At 43.8% G+C, this 11,095-nt stretch overlaps 1 protein-coding gene across 6 annotated transcripts in view; it reads right to left on the bottom strand.

Annotated features, from left to right (window-relative positions):
* Positions 1-4,235: 4,235 nt before the first annotated feature.
* Positions 4,236-11,095, bottom strand: part of RASAL2 (RAS protein activator like 2) — a 212,721-nt gene continuing 205,861 nt past the window's right edge. For 4 of the 6 annotated variants that reach the window (XM_081121673.1, XM_081121674.1, XM_081121671.1 and 1 more), the window contains 2 exons: positions 10,420-10,507; positions 4,236-5,209 (listed from right to left, as the gene is read on the bottom strand). In XM_081121673.1, the coding sequence (XP_080977799.1) occupies positions 5,045-5,209; positions 10,420-10,507 (253 nt within the window). In that variant the 3' untranslated portion in view covers positions 4,236-5,044. Of the gene's footprint in view, positions 5,210-7,427; positions 7,459-10,419; positions 10,508-11,095 lie in introns of all 6 variants that reach the window. The other 2 variants (XM_081121672.1, XM_081121675.1) reach the window with 1 other exon arrangement.

The raw sequence follows: 11,095 nt of genomic DNA, 5'->3' as shown, positions 1-11,095 counted from the left end.
CATGACTAGGAAATGTCTAAGCACCAGTCAAAATTTAAGCTTTACTATTTATTTCAACTTCTCTGCAGGACAATGGTCATTGAATCAATCAGCATTTAACCTTTTGGTGAACTGGGAATTGAAAAATTTCCCTTGGGAGTTAGAGATGACATAGATATGATATTTCTACACAAATCTATGTACCCCCGCACAGATGATGGAGTCCCGTAAAACACAGCTTCTGTGTTAATCTGTCTATAGTAGATACATCTGGATCTAGGTCCCGAACTAAAAAACTTCCCAGGGAAAACAAGGGCATCTGAATGAAAAATAAGAACTGAGTAGGAAGTTAAAATGCATGATAAAATTTGAGCAAAATTTGCTTTCCTTGGGTGGCTTACTGCATTTGCCAAGTCCCACTGGGGGCCGGGTTAGTTATGCAAACACCTGAGGAGTAACTGATCAGGAACCAAAACTACCTTTTTCTGGATCCCACTGATCTTCACTGATCTGAATCCAGATCAGTGAGATTCAACTTTCCTTCTATGACGCCCCAAGATATCAATAACGATACCTAGGGTCCTTGAGACAATGTCAAACCAAATCAATTTCAAGTTACTTTAACTTATATATATATATATATATATATATATACACACACACACACACACATATAACACATATGGTACACTTAAAAAAAAGAGAGAACCACTGTCATAAAACCTAACAAATGAGAACATAAAATCTAAACCACCCAAGAAAGTTTGGGAATCACTGCTCCATAAAATGGATTAACATTCAGAAGGTGGAAGCCCTAGGAATTGTGTTTTGTGTGGGTGTGCACGTGTTGTCTCCAGATACCATGTTTCCATACATCTATGTATTTTAAGAGCAGGCAAGGCTGTAAATCCTGTTTCTCTGAACCTTTGGGCTCCTGAGAAGGCTGCTGTGCACAGGCCCCTTTTGGATCAGGTTATCTTCCTCGGGCTCTTTCACTCCTCATAAGATATTTATTTGATCTCATGCAAATTTCATCACCTTTGTCTTTCCTAAGCCCAAGAGCTTTAAAACTGGGTCATGAGCACAAGAAGAGAATGCTTCTAGAACTAATAATTACTCAAACACAAAAAGAGATTCTATTTAAAAAATTCAACACCCCAGTATATCTTACTTTTAAAAAACTAGTAAAACAGGTCCTTTCAATTGACATATCGATAAAAACAAAGTATCCCAAATTCTTGGCCCCCAGGTAGGGGTGGGAAGGCAGCTGTTTACTGCTGGGCCAAGCAGGAGATTTCACTGCTGGACTTGGAAGGAAAAGGGGAAGGGAGAGGGTGGCCTCCAAAGGGGTGGCTGAAATTCAGTGAAGCCGTGGTGTGGGCTCCAGAGCTGCTGAGTCAGGCCCAGTGATAAGTCCAGTCTGCTGGCAAGCCTGGAGCTCAGGGTCACATGGGACTTGGTAATCCTGAAGAGGGTTCCTTCCTTAAGTTCAGGCCCACAACCAGCCTTCTCAGGAACTCCCAGCTGGAGATAACTAGAGCTAAACCTAGATGGAAGAAAAACAGACACTAGTGCAAGCTCACTTGATGGCGATCGTCTCGCCTGGGACTTCCAAGAAAGAACTCCCAACCTGGTGTACCTCTGAGAACAGCCAAGGGTCGACAAAACTGCAGATTCATAAACAAAGGCCACAAGAAGGCTAATAAGTGAGAAGCCTGACTTCTAAAGTCAAGCTCATTCTCAGCAGTTGTAGACAGAAAATCCTACTTTTCCTTGCTCTGACAGCGTCACAGGGAAAGGTGGAAGGAGACCAGAGAAAGCTAATTCTGACCAACTGGATACCAAGTGGAAAAAGCCAAAAGCTACCGCAGCATGGTTACCTCATTTTGCCATCTTCCCTTACTGACAGGTTGCCCTAGACCCCAATGGCACTTGGCCATAGGGCCTGGCACACTAGAAATGCTCCAGTGTTTGTTACAGTTCCTAGTTATAACCCCCCCACCCCGGCAGGGTTTGTATTGCAAACACTCGGGAATGTGATGACTTTTTGCTGAGCTGGCCCAGTGGTATAAAACGGGAGTACGAAGCTCTTTTCCTGCACTGTCCTATCAGCACTGTCCTTGTCAATGGCCAAGTCTGGTTGACAGCTGGGTGAGCATTTAGCATGTCCCGACCTCCAAATTCCACGCAGCCCTGGTCTCTGCCGCGCCCCACAATGCGGTGCTGTGCTGGGTAGAAGCCCAAGACTCGGCCATCTGAGGCCATCTGCTGCTTCACCATGCCCCTCCTCCCAGCAGCACAGAGGCTGGTGCCTATCTGGGCTGAGGAAAGGCAACTAAGCTATGCCTCCATCAAAACTCAGCTGTTGCGGCTTCTTCCATACTAAGGGGAAAAAACCTTTTCTACAGATTGCAGCATTCTCTAAAGAAAAACTCAAAAATATTTGGATAGAAACAGGCTCAAAGGATAATCTAACATTTAACATCTGGCAACAACTCTGAACTTCTAGCTTGCCTCTAACTTTATTATTTTTTACTCTCTTCTCTTCATTCGAGGTATCCTGATAATAAGAGGGCTGCATAATCTGTCCAAACATTTGGGCATTTACTCTTCCAAAGTAGGCAACTGTAAGGAGCTCCCACATGCCAACAAGATAAATCGCACCCACCAAAAACACATTTGATGCTTATGTCTCCAACAGGCCCCCAGTACAGGTAAGTTTATCAACCCTCTGTAATCCATAACCAGCACCTGAGAGCTCCCAAACCTCAAGCAAGACATCACTCATGTTACATACTTTAGGCCCTTGAAACCGACAATTCTCTTACCAGGTTTTCTGCAGCACAGCTTTTTACAAAGAATGAATTAGAATTAAACGTGGCTAAAGCTGAGAAATAGTGGACCTATGCTTACATCACCCCCTCCCAACAAAGGGCACTATTAAAGAATTAGTTAATTTAAATAAGTGATTTTGACCACAGTGTGCCCTCACCTTGGAGAGGAGAGGTAAGAATTTGTAAAATAACTACCAAGGGTCAAAAAAATACATGGCTACCAAACACGTGGGTATGAGGTCTGCAGATCAGATAAGCACTATGAGAAACCCCTGTTTTAGATCTCTGACTGGCAGAAATGGGAGTGTTAAGAAGGGAAATGTTTTAAAAGGTCGTGGGTTGGTGGGGTGCAAGGTGCAACACAAAGACCCACCCGAGAGAGGGCAGCCCTAAAGTGTCAGAGCGCAAGCTGGGGCCTGCAAGACGGGCGCTTGGTGCCGCTGTCTGGGCTTCACTCAGAACAGGGCCTGACAGATAAATGTTCCCTTCCAATTTTGTTATGTAGAAACACTCACTCCATACATACGGCTCCCTCAGGTCTTTTTTTCTCCCTCTCCCATTTACCTTTTAAAAATTTCCTTACAGTTTATAATTTAAAATAAACATCATTAACTTATTTGAGAAGTATTCTTTCTCAATAGAAACCACCACTCAGATCTTGCTTAAAGAGATTCAAAACCCTTTTAACATTGTATTTCACAGCACAGAAGGCATGGATGTTTCCTATTTGTGTGGTTATATGTACACGTGTGAATAGATATGTATATATACTTGTATATATAATGGCTAACATGTAACATTCTATACTTCTGGTAATCAGGGTTGCATTCAAGATGACATTTCACATCTTTGGAAAAAAGGAAATCCTTCAGCTTGCATGACTGTTTCTGTCCTACACTACAGCCAATTATAAACTTACTGGTGAAACAGTCATTACTGACAAATCTACTGAGAGCAGGGGAGTACCAAGCAGAATGCACTGCCTTGCACTTTGGGTTTCTTTTCTTACAAGAGGAGACATCACTTTCCAGAGAGTGATGCCTCAGATATGGATTTCCTTTCCAAGTTTTACTTAGGCCACTACAGAAAAAAAAAATTTAAAAGTTAAAGATTGAAATAAGATTACCCTGCCCAGAAATATGCTAGTACAATGAATAAAATGTTTATCCCAAATAAAAATTATAATTCACAAATAGAAAATATTTAAATAGGAAATATTCAGAAATTTCTGCTATGGTATGGTTAGCCCTTTTCTGTGTGGAAGAAAGGGTGTCTGTTTGGATGGTTCATGGACAGCATATTGGAAGAATCTCTCCAGGGGAGAGTAAACCCTGTTGGTGACCTGCTGCCATCATGGGGGCGGGAAGGGCAGTGGGTATGGGAAGGTGAAGATGGTGTGTAGAGACACAGATGTTTAGTTTTGTAAACTCTGAAGAGAAAGAGAACACTCTTTATTACAACTGGGGTAAAAAAACAGCCCCTATCTAAAATGGAAAATTCCATCTGCTATAGACAGAAGGAGATAAACATCAACAGGAGTTCAATAGAAATCACTCCTCAAGTCCAGTTTTGATGCAAGAGCTCTTGTCTGTGTCCTCTGAAGCAGCGTATCCCCAAAGCGGAGTCGCTATACATTCAGAGACAGTCTTGGGTGATCAGTGGGATAAAATGTTTTGTTTGGATCTTAGTATTTGCATGTTTCCCTCATGGGCAAGGGGGCTGGAGTGGGTTTTTTTTAACTGGCAGACGAATCCCTGAAAAATTCATTCTGACAATGTCCTATTATACGCCGTGCGCTTCTACCAAACAGACAGACAGACAGACACTGGGTCTCTACCTACTGAACCGCTGGGCTCAGTTCTCACTCACACATAGCTCCTACCTTCCTCCTCTAACAACTGCAGTGCTTTCAACGGAGGACAACAATAATAAAAATAGCAATAATTAAAAAGGTAATCTACATTATTAACTTCCTTTGGGTATATTACAATGGTATTTTCTGTACATGGCCCAGAACTAAGTTCCCTATGTACACAGAGACACGGGGGAAAGCGTCGACCTCGGGTCTTAGCCTTATGCCCTGAAAGACAAGGTTCCTTCTTCATCTGAGAGTTTCTCGCCAAAGTAGTAACATTCTGTAAACCAGGCGGGGCTGGGTGAAGGGCTGGGGACAGGAGAGCGGGGACATTTCCTTCTGTCTCCTCCCACCGTCTGTCTGGTCACCAAGGCCATCAGCAGCTGCTGTTTTTGAATTCACCATTCTCCGTGATGGAAAGCTTGGTGGGGTTGGTGGGAGAGATGCCATTGCGGACCTGCATGCTGTACCGCTCCTTCACCTGGGTCAGCGCGCTCATCAGTCTGGTGTTGGCCGAATCCAGGGACACGATCCGTTTTTCCTACAACACACCAATCAAGGCTTTATTCCAGCTCCACGCAGGAAATCACACCGTAGTGCTCTCTTTCAAACGACTGTTCTAATGCTTGCTATCACACAGCCGCACGCACGATGCTCCCCGGACAAATGGAACGTCTCTGCCTCTTTCTGCACACTGAGCCCACCGGGCTGTGCTTATTTTCTCTTTCTGTACTTTCAGCACAGCAGGATTTGTTATTAATAATCCCTCTGGACACTAGGTACCATGTAAAAATGACAACGTGTGTTACTTCAGACTATGCAACACAGGGGTCAAGCTGCCTGACTGTATTAAGTGCTTTTGGTCAAAATTAAAACATGGACATTAGGTGGCAAAGAAAGAAGCACCAGAGGTTTCATTTCACAGAGAAGTGCAAGGGATCTGTGGGTTCTCAGCCCCACCGAGGGCATGGCAGCCGCACTTGCAGAGAACTCACATTGTGCTCAAAATTAAAAACAATACATGGTGGCAGTTTATAGTCACCAACAAAGTGAGGATGCAACACGCAAGAAGGGAGATAGCAGCCAAAAGCTCAGACCAGGGAGTTACTTGGATACAGGGAGGGAGGTGTGGCCGAGGGGGTGCTGTAAACATAACACATGAAAACAAACAGAGAACACAAGCTCCTGGACTCATTCCAGCTCAGAGTTACTCCTGGAAAGCTGCCCGATGTGGGGACTGCTTTCCTTTTAGTTTTGAGTCTCTGAAGAAGAAAAAAAGCTTTAGAACCAATATTTTGGAACCAAAGGGTGTTGAATACACACACATACAAAAAAAAGGGGGGGAGGGAGGGCCAAAAAAAAAAGGGCAATCTCAAGAAAAGTAGGCCATCTAAGTTAAAAAAAAAAAAAAAAAAAATCACCCCATCAAAATATTATCAGTCTTGCAAAGAGAAGCTAATCCTAGCTTCAGCAGTGATGTAAATCATTCCAGAAGCTAATGCTGAGAAGAACCAGCTTTACCTATGCCCATGAAATTAAAAAGAAAATAGCACGTGAGGAACAACCCCAAAGCCAAAAGGAGCTTTCCTACCCTGGGAGGTTTTGCATTTATGGGGAAAAGCATGCTAAGGAGAGGCGTGGTCAGGTTGAGAGGATACAGAAGGGCGGAGGCTTTGACGCTGCTCCTTGCTGTTGAAGCAGCAGCCACACAGGGCCCATGGGCGGGGAGGGGGATCCAGAATAAAGACCACTGCCTGGGGTGGGGGTGGGGAATTTAGGTAAAGGACAGACATAGGATCAAGTGATGCTCCCCTGCTGCGGGCAGGGGGAGGGACCTGTAGGGCAGCAGTGGGGTGGTCATGGTTCCAAAAGTATGAAAAAACCCAGCTCACACTTATTATCATTAAAAAAATTCTTCCTTTTCCTGATGGAAAGCTCAGGTGGTAAGATACCCAAAATCAGCATTATTAACTAACCACTAATCTAGTAAAGTGTGCTTTTGACTTTGGGAAGGTGAGTGCCTCATTGTAAGAACAGGCAAAACTCAAGAAAGAAAGATCCATGAGGCTTTTAAAAATAATTAAAAAATCACAGCCAGTGGAGTTTACTGGGACAACAAGTATAGATCTTTTCTAATTCAGTAGGTAAAGATCAGCCATTGGTTACCAGAAAACAAGGGTGGGAGCCAAATCTGATATTTTACCCTACGGTTAGGAATGATCTCTACACAGAAAAATGTAATTTCTTGAAATAATGAAAAAAGAAAATATATTTCAGCATTAGGATAATCTTATTATAAGGCCCCCATCCATACCAAGGAATGCAGGATTTTCCAGGTTCAATAAAAAAATTAGACATTATGAAAAATTATTTGATTCTTAAAGAGTCACAAAGAAGGTTAAGAGTGTTTGTATTTATTTATTGACCATGAGAGTAACAACAGAAGCCAAGCCACCCCCCTGCACAAACAGTTGAAAGTTTCCAAGTGGAGAAACTCCCTTTTGTAATTTCCCTCACTGTCAAATAAAACAAAAAGTAAAAGAAAAAAAAAATCAAATAGGGACTTTTGAGGTTCAAGTTTAGGTGACAAAAGATGCTCTGATGCTGCGATTCTGCCTGGATTGAAAGACAACGATCTGGTCCAGGCCTGAGATTAACGATGCCAAGGGTGGGGAGTCAGGAGCTGGAATGTGTAGGAGGCCAGTGCACTGGGCCAGGGCTGGGAACTGCTCGGCTAGAGAACGACAGGGTTTACTTGCCTGTTTGAATAATCTCATCTCCATTTAGGACCTGTAATTTAACACAGTGGAGGTATCACTTGCAACAGTAACTAGGCAGCTGCTCGCTTCTCAGAGGAGGAAGCCCTTCTCTGTTCTCCATCTGAGTCACATGGAGAGATCCTGGAGGGGGGTGAAAGGTGGCACAGTCCCTGGTCTGATGTTTGAGAAATGGTCCCTTAGTACCATCACCAGGATCCCCATGGCCATGCTACAAGGTTCAGGATGGTGGACCTGCCCTCACCAGTGGAGTGCTCATCCTCTGTTCCAGTTAGAAAGCGGCTGGCCCAGGCTGGCGACATGAACTGACTCAAGGAGACGGAGAGGCTGAATTCAGGGATAAGCCTTTCCTGTAGGGACACAGGGCTGCTGAGAGAGGTGAAAACCAGTTCACTGGGAATCTGGTCTTTAGAGTTTTGGGAAATGCTGGGCTCAACTCTAGTATAAGGAGAGACGCTGTATTCATTTCAGAAATGTTTTTTGTACTACTAGTGGCACCAAGGAAGATGTCAGGGATGCAAAAGTATGGGTTACCTCACTGGGAAGCTTTCACCCCCAAACATCTCTTCATTCTATAAAATGATGCCAGAAGAGCTGCTCTGCATTAAACACTTGAGATGTAAGATTCCTCCTTACAAAGGAAAGAATCCAATACAAAAAGTCATTCATTACAGAGGGTGCCAAAGGATGTTCATAGTCTCCTGCTATAATAAGGTTTTAATGTATCAGTAAGACAACAGCTGGAACTGGGAAACCTACCTTTTTAGGAGATTACAATTTTTTTAAACTGGCTTTAGTGTTTGGTTTGTGCTGTGCACAGTGCAGTGGTTTCCATATGTGGTCCAGTGGATTTCCCAGCATTCTTTAGGGATCCCTAGTGGGCCTCTGGTAGAAAATTTACTGTATAGTAAAGCCTATGTTGGAATCAGTAATTGATGATATTTAGCCAGCTTTGGTGTGATGTGACCTATTATTTGAGACTGGTTCTTGTTGTTGAGTGGTCAGTAGGAGCAACTAGAAACTGACCTATGGAAGGTGCCTCTAGTTTTACCAAGTAGTCCATGCAATCAAACCATTTGAACACCACTGCCTTGAGGGATGGGCACAAAATATTATCTAGTTGAGCTAGACCACAAGTCTGGTGCTTTGAGGGTAATATTTCTCCCATTCCTGAACAGTGCCACACTCCTGGTTAACTGACAGAAGGTCGTTGTTTTTCAGTGCTTTTGAGCCCTGATAAATCCAATTCCCTCTCTTGCTTTCACCTTCTATACCTAGGACTCCTGTTTCATACCCAGTCATCTTGCCCTAGATGTCAAAACAGGGAGGGGGGGTGAGCTAATGATGAGAAGCTGATGATGAAGTTGTCTTGATGAACCACCGAGAAAGGGCAATACTGCATGCAGAGCCACCACTATGACACACCCACACTCCCTTTGCTAACTGTCTTAGGCCAGCTGAAATTATTAAAATGGTCTGTTGTAACTTATTAGAACTAAAATCTCTCCTGGTGTGACTATTAACAGAACTCTCTTTGCTTTGTTTTGTCATATTGAAAACTCCAAAGTGAAAACTTGCCGACACTAGCTTTCCTGATTAAACTGCTCTCTTTGTCCAGGCTCTTTCTCTTAAGCATTTGGGATGAGTTTTTATAGTACGTACAGAGAGATGGCCTTGTCTCCACTACCCTTCCCTCACCCACCCTGGGGATACCTAGAAAGGTTTTTAAAAAAGAACCAAGTAAGATAATTACAACAGAAGTTTCTTCTGCTATTCAGGGGGTCTAAATATTCAAAAACTACAGAGTTCAAGAGTCCAAAATATTCTGGGAGCTACGCTGACAAGAGAGCATCACAACCCACTCAACTTCCAGGTCAGGTGTGTCTGAAGGAGTACGAGGCCCATGAAACATTCTTCCCACGGCTGTGCTTTCAGCCTCACCCCCAGTGCCTCTGAAAAGAAAACTCCATCCCAGAACCTAGACTGAAGGTGGCAAGTGCACATTTGAGAGCATGGTGGGCTCTAACACAGACTGACTGCTGGCTGACGTGCAGAGAAGAGAGAAGAACATGAAGTCCTTGCTCCCAATTTTATTTCACAGCTGAGGGATATGGTATGTGCTTAAGGGTGAGAAATGCCAACCTGGCTGGGTTGTCTTCAGGGAGGTGACACATTCAGTGGGCAGACCAGACATTTTCAAAACCGTACCTGCCTTCTGTGATTTGTTTCGCTCTAAGACATACGACCAAATTTGCACTGATAAAATGAAAAAGAATTAAGGAACATTTTCTGCCTGCTGGATTTTGTTCTGATTACTGATGTGTCCCTGTGAGGTACTCTTGGCAGTCATCACACCATTGCTGTCACAGGTATAGGCTATAGTGAGCAGAGGCCCAGACTGATTTCATGAATAGAAAGAGGCACTGCAAGCACAGCCAACAAACCAGGGCAACCAAGCAAATTCCAAGCATCGATGCCAAGCCCTGAACCAAAGGAATAATAGGGAAAGGTACCTTTGACAACCCTGTCTGTCCCCTACAGTTCCACTTCTGTCTGGGGATACAAGTTGATGGCACAGTGGAAGTGACTGACAAGACCGTGAACATCACAGCCAAGCAATGGTCAGTGGAGGTCACAAGCCAGACACATGCAGTGTACTTTTCACAGCTACCCCCTTAGAGAATGCCCTACTTTCCATAAGGAAAGAAGTAAAGCCCATCATGCACTAGGTTGAGATTTGTCAAGCAACTGCACTAAGCAAGCTAATACTTTGCTGGGTTAACAGATTTGTCACCAGTGAAAGAAAGAAGTCAGAGGTCACATAGAAACTCTTTTTAACCTTCAAAAGGTAATGCCGAGAACTTTTCAATGTCCCATTTTCCAGTACATGCCTTGGCATTTGCAAGGTGTGGGAAGTCAGGAAATGACAGTTAATACAAACAAGTGCCTTCTACTAGATTCTCAGCCTGCTTACCTGTGCATCGATTATTTTCTGCTTTGCATCAATAACTGCTTGCATCTCAGCATGATCCTTCTTTAACTCTTCTTCCACAGCCATCAGCCTAGAACATGGCAGGAAGGACACATCAGCCTCTTCAAAGAGAGGGCTACATAACGCAGAGGACAAGAAACCCACTCTTCATAGTTCAACACTGCCACTCCTTCCCCATCAAAGATCTGAAACCACGCGCTCTTTCTTCCCTCCTACCTTGGAAGACATCGGATGTTAATTTCTCTACCTGTGACTAGGTTGCTCATATTTTCATCTCTTCCGGGACTGTATTCTCATATCACTTCCTCCCTCATATCCTTCAGCACAACTTATTTCATCTTAAAATATCCAACCACTCAACAAAACCCAACCAACCTTCTCTTAATCTCAAGTTATCCGCGACAGCTGTCCTTTCTCTTCCCTGCACAGGTAGGTCCTCAAAGAGGTCTAGTTTCTTTCTCATCGACCACTCACATCTTACCCCACTGATGTTTAAACCCCATCAAACTGCCCTCAGTAAGACTGTACGGCTGAAACAACAGACCTTTTCTGTCTTCAGTTTACTTGACCTCTCCTCAGCACAGTGGTTATGGGCATGGACTCTGGAACTTGACTGGCTTCAATCCTAGTTGCACTGCTCAGTGACCTTGGGCAAGTG

Source organism: Miniopterus schreibersii (assembly GCF_964146895.1).
Source record: "Miniopterus schreibersii genome assembly, chromosome: 19".
Lineage (NCBI taxonomy): Eukaryota > Metazoa > Chordata > Mammalia > Chiroptera > Miniopteridae > Miniopterus > Miniopterus schreibersii.
Note: the sequence above shows the minus strand (reverse complement) of the source record. Positions and strands in the feature narration are given on the sequence as shown.